The sequence below is a fragment of the Mus caroli genome, unplaced genomic scaffold, assembly GCF_900094665.2.
Source record: "Mus caroli unplaced genomic scaffold, CAROLI_EIJ_v1.1 scaffold_15468_1, whole genome shotgun sequence".
Lineage (NCBI taxonomy): Eukaryota > Metazoa > Chordata > Mammalia > Rodentia > Muridae > Mus > Mus caroli.
Genome location: NW_018388646.1, coordinates 20,791 through 26,229, shown reverse-complemented (window position 1 = coordinate 26,229; position 5,439 = coordinate 20,791). Strand labels below are relative to the sequence as shown.

Sequence of the window (5,439 nt, the reverse complement as noted above, 5' to 3'; positions counted from 1 at the left end):
AAGGCCTGTAGAGGGTTTCCTGGTGGACCACAGCAGCACCCTTATCTAAGACATCTGGATGTGACAGATATTTGCAAAACATCATCATGGAATGGTGCTGTCATCTGAGTTGTGTCAGAAAGAGACCCAGAGAAACTCTGCCACACACTGGGTGGGAAGAATACAGAGGCTGAAGCTGGACTTCTTGTTCTCCCATTTAGTTTGTTCATCTATCTGTGACATTTGGGGAAGCCAGTTAACTCCTGCACTTGTTTATCTCCATCTTCAGAAATAGAGGATAGAAACATTAACTACATTCCAGAAAGCTTACCCACAACAAATGAGTTGTCACCATGGTGTGAAACCACTTATCCTGGCAGGGAAAGGACACTTCTAGGTATCTTCACTCTTATGTTTAGACATGGCCTTTTCTATGCATACCCATTGTGGAGCTATTCCTCCAGACTGTGCTTTGACTGTTTGAAATTGCTGAGACATCAGGATTCTAATAGAATTGGCTGTGTGTTAATATTGCTTTCTGGAAGCAACACTTAAGCTGATAGAGGAGAGAACTGATGCTGGAAGAGGTCAGAGACAAGATGCAGAGGATGGGTATTGTCCCAGAGGGCTGTAGAGGGCTCTTTGTGCAGTGCATTCCCTAGGTAATGTACATTTTACCTTGAAGCTGGGGAGAGGGAAAAGAACAAGCTTTGGCCACATACAGACAATTGGAATGAAGACTCTGGAGCCAAGAGTTGACCCCCGGACAAAATACTGGAGCTTAAGTGAGGAGCCTCTTGCTTGACCTGTTCTGCTCATTAATCACAGGGCACTGCTAGAGTCATTTTTCTTTTTCCAACTTAAAGTCCTTGCTGTTCAGGTCAGTGACTTTTCCTTCTTTCCCTGCAAAGTTATTTTAATAACCTGAGGTTTCCAATAGGTGGTAAAATTTATTTCAAAATCTGTTGGTTCAGTTTTGCACAGAATAACAAATTAGCAAAAGGTTATTGGCTTGCACCAGTCAATTCTGCAATTTTATTGTACTGATAAACTCTAGTGAGGAGTGGGGACAAGTAAATAAGAACAGTCCATGAAATGTATGGTCAGTTCTGCTCATGGTGGCTTTGCATAGGTTCCTCGGTATGACCTAAAGCTCAGAAATCCACTTTCTAAATCCGCATCTCTGTGTCTTTCTGTCTGTTGTTCCTACCCCCATCCCTCTTTCTATCTCCTTATATTTCAATCCTTTTCATGTATTTTTTTCTGTTTCATTTTACTTCTATTTGAGATGGTAAATGAAAGTCCCCCCCCAACAAAAAAGCAAACAAGCACAAAACAAGCAACTAGATAAATAGCCATTAGAAGAGAGAGAGAGAGAGCTAGAAGACAGAGAGAGACAGAGAGAGAGAGAGACAGAGAGAGAGAGAGAGAGAGAGACAGAGAGAGAGAGAGACAGACAGACAGACAGAGAGAGAGAGAGACAGAGAGAGAGACAGAGCTCTAGTGCTGAGGCCCCAGCTTAACAGTCTTTATGTATATTACCTAAAAACTGGAAAGTCCACATAAAAGAGCTACAGGAAAGAGAGAGAGAACTTCCCAGTCCAAACTTTTTCTCTCCCAAACTGTGTTTTGCTATGTGGGCTGTTTCCTTTTGACCAATGTGAACATGCAGAAGTGTTATGAGTGCAAGTATCTTTTGTTTACCAGACAAGGGAGGATTCCATCCCATATGCAGGCTGTTTTGGCCACACAGTCCTGTGGCAAATTCTCACGTTCACTTACTGAAGAATTGCTCCCTGGCTTCTGGTCTGAAGAACTTGTCCAGGACCCTGATCTCCTCCAGATCTTTCTCCTGCATTAACAACTGGACAATCCTCTGTCCTAAAAACCCTCCTGCTCCAGTCACCAGGAAGCTCCACTCAGGCATGGTCAACACAGGAAGCAGATCACAGTTGGTGTGAGATTAATGTATAGTGACCCTGGAGATGGCTAGAGAGAGAGAGATCTGGTGATTTTCCCAAACCCAGTTTCTCCCTCAAACTTCCCATAGCACAGATCAGGAGACAGGGGAAAAATTGTCCACAACAGAAATCGATGTATTCCAATGTGTACCAAGAAACTGTCCACTCATGGAGTGTGGCTGTTTCACAACATTTCTCCTTTACCTAAATGCCTGTCACAAGCCTGGGTTATTTCACCTGTGTTTCTGAAGAAACGGTTAGAAATTAGTGCTCAATATATCTTTACTAGGCATCATCAAGTTACATAAGCAGCTCCTGGAACCCACAGAAATGGTTACATAACTTTGTTGGGTATTAAGTGTGTATGTGTGTTGGGGGGTGGTTGATGAGGGCAGTCATGAAGTAAGACATAAAGGATGGTCTCTGGGGTTTCTATGCTCTTGGAGAATATACCACCCTCCAGAAAGCTCTACAGATTTAATGATCTAGAACACAGGGAACCTGTCACTGGGGATCTGTTTTTTATACACCATTTATAGGCATACTTGAACCACATCCTATTCTGTTGAAACAGGATAGGGCACAGAGTTTAGCCAAGTGCAATCTGACTAAATAGGTGGCCCAATAAGTCCTGTCTTTTGTAATTCCTCAATCATTTCTTCCAAGAGGTTGTAGGACAGAAGCCATTTGGTATAGGAAGGCTCTGTCAACCCGCCATGGCCCATTTGGAATGAGATTCAAGTCGTGAACTACAAAGGAAAAAGCACATTTCAATGATGGTATCAAAATCCAAAGCCTGTTTGTTTTTTTTTTTTTTCTTCAAAAATCTCTCATGTCAAAAAGACACATAATTGAAAAATCTAATCAGTCAATAAGAATCCATTTAACCTTTATTAAGTGCTTCATATTATCTGAATATGTCTTTCAAGGGAGTTGGCCACTACACTTCCTCAAGTTTTTGGCAAGCATACACTCTCATGTCAGGAATATGTATAATTGGACTATAAAATAATATTATGTTGTACTCTAGCCTTGGTGGAGCTATGGATTTGTAATAAGATCCCCTCAAAGTAGAGCCCATTTATTCCCTTCTGTTTTCTCAGGGGCTCCCCCTTTTCTCTCAATTCATCAACACTCAAACATTTTCACATTTGGAAGGGATATTAGTTGCAGCACTTGCCCATCTAGATCGCATGGACCACTGCTAGTGTAATAAGTAAATCCTCTCCCATACAGTAGTAGGAGAAGCTTCAGCTTGTAGAACTGGTGGCCTATCTGTACCAGTAGCCAATATAGCAGCATCCACTGTTAGCCCCATTACCATCTACTTCACCATAGATTCCCAGAAATTCTGAAAATAGTTTCCATGGGCTCTGTCCATAGCCTAGCACTTTCAGTTGCTTGAATCCTGCTCCTCAGACCATAGCTTGATGGGTTAGGAGTTGACCTTTCCAGTGATGTGAGATGCAAAATGTCACACTCTTAAATACATTTACACACACGCACTTGAATATATGACAGAATTTCTGGACTGCACATCTTCCTATTGCCACCATTTCTTGTTTTTTTTTTTCCTTTAATGAAGTACATTTTGGTGAGCAAAAGATATAGAGATAATTCCCATAGTTCTTGTGTAGTTGTCTTTGGAGAGCTGGTGAGGATTGGGGCTTTAGTTCAAACCTGTAGTATTCTGAGCTCTATCTAGCACCTGTCTGATCCAGAGCTCTTAATCCTTAAGACTCTCATGCCAGGTATCCTCTCTAACAATGACCAAGCAATGGAATGTTTCACTCCCTGTCTTATTATTAGCTTGTTTGTTCCTGTGCACTAGAATACTTCTTCCTCAGTTTAGAGTAAGCTCACATCAGTACCATGAAAATGGACTCGAGAGGGGGTGTTAACAGAATATTTCTATCTGGTTTTCTTCTTCCCAGGGTCTTATTGAAGTAATTTTTTCTCCTCTGCCTTTAGCCATTACTTGTTTCATTACATGTGAGGATGGCTGCCTGAGTCTAGGCCTTTAGCGAAGAAGTTCTGGTTACAAAATGCCGGTGCTTGTATTAGACAATACTATTTATAAGTAGCATGCTTGGTAGTTAGCAATAGAATAGTATACTAGCTATTGAGTTGATGTGTTTTAGTCAGGGGTCACTAGTAGAATAGAAACAAAAATATATATAATCAGAATGTGCCAGTCAACTCAGATGAGAGGGGAAAGCAAAGCCAGCACGGTGTCAGATGTTCTTGCTGGATAGGACTTTTTATCTTGGTTGCTACCAGAAGGTTCCACCCACAATCGGGGTGGGCCTTCCCACATCAGTTAATGTGATCAGGACACTTTGAGTTAGTCTCCTTTTGGCAAACTGACATTAAAGGCAACCATAAGTAGGTGTTTCCTATGTCAGGACCAGGTTGGGGGGGGGGCTTCTTTCGGGGGAAAGACTCCTCCTGAGCTAAAGAGACCATCCTGTTCTACAACCTAAAGATCATCCTAAACAGAAAAGATACAAAGAAAATAGATTTGATTAACTTAAAATGAAGCTAAGACATTTTTGTAGTAACAGGTCCACATAAGTCTGTGGGGAGCCTCTCTACTTGACCTATGATAACTAATTTTATATATTTAACTACAGATCAATCCACCTTTGAAATATTTTTTAATAGTGACAATCAGATCTTTATTTTTAGCGGGTTGAGAGTGAACAGAGCCAGGTGGATTGCTGCTGAGGTCACAAGGTGAGGGACCTGGCCCAGGGCTACAGCTAGCTGTGTTTCTGCTGACTGGGAGACATACAACAGAGGGGAAGGGCGCGCTAGACTCCAAGAGAGTGAGATTATGGTCTGTGCACTGCCCTGTGTGCTTGGTTTCCTTGATTGCCTTCTTTGTCAAGTTCAGGATAATACCTACCTTGTGAAAACCCTCTTTTACATTTCAGGCACATTTTAGAGCAGCGGAAAGTTATTAGATGGATATTTAATTTTGAATGTGTGACCATGACCACTGGTAGATGTCTTGTCCTCAAATGTTCCACACTCATTCACATGGTCAATATCCAAAAACAGAGTGCAGTTGGGAGAGGGAATGCTGGCAGTGGTGAAGGGATGTTAGTGGGACATTATGAGAGGGACTGTTTGGGGTGGTTTGAAGGATGGATATTATCATACTTCATGTATACAAATATGAAACTCTCAAGAATAAAGCAAAATTAGCATCAAACCCCACAATACCTAACAAAAATGACTATCTTAACACCTTTTTTTTTCATCTAATTTTCTCATAAATTTACATAAAAGTTCTAACAAAGTCCTTCTCCCCTGCATTTGGAGATTTGTCAAAGTTCCTCTAAGTCTTCTAAAGCCTGAGTGTAGATGTCTAAATAAGGACAAAGAAGAAGGCCAATGCCTTTGTTCTTGAAGGTCAGTCAGACCACCCCTCCAGCTTTGGATGAATTATCATTCTAAGAGGTTAACTACTGGAAGCCTATTTGGTCTTGAACAC

General features: G+C 41.4%; 1 protein-coding gene and 1 pseudogene across 1 annotated transcript in view; both read right to left on the bottom strand.

The window, feature by feature from the left end:
* The window catches only part of LOC110287720 (3 beta-hydroxysteroid dehydrogenase/Delta 5-->4-isomerase type 6-like), a 3,739-nt gene extending 1,833 nt beyond the window's left edge, over window positions 1–1,906 (bottom strand). Inside the window, exon 1 of the mRNA XM_021154268.1 lies at window positions 1,762–1,906. Coding sequence (XP_021009927.1) covers window positions 1,762–1,906 — 145 coding nt within the window. The remainder of the gene's footprint in view (window positions 1–1,761) is intronic.
* Window positions 1,907–2,588: 682 nt separating this feature from the next.
* LOC110287719 overlaps window positions 2,589–5,439 on the bottom strand; it is a 7,368-nt pseudogene continuing 4,517 nt past the window's right edge.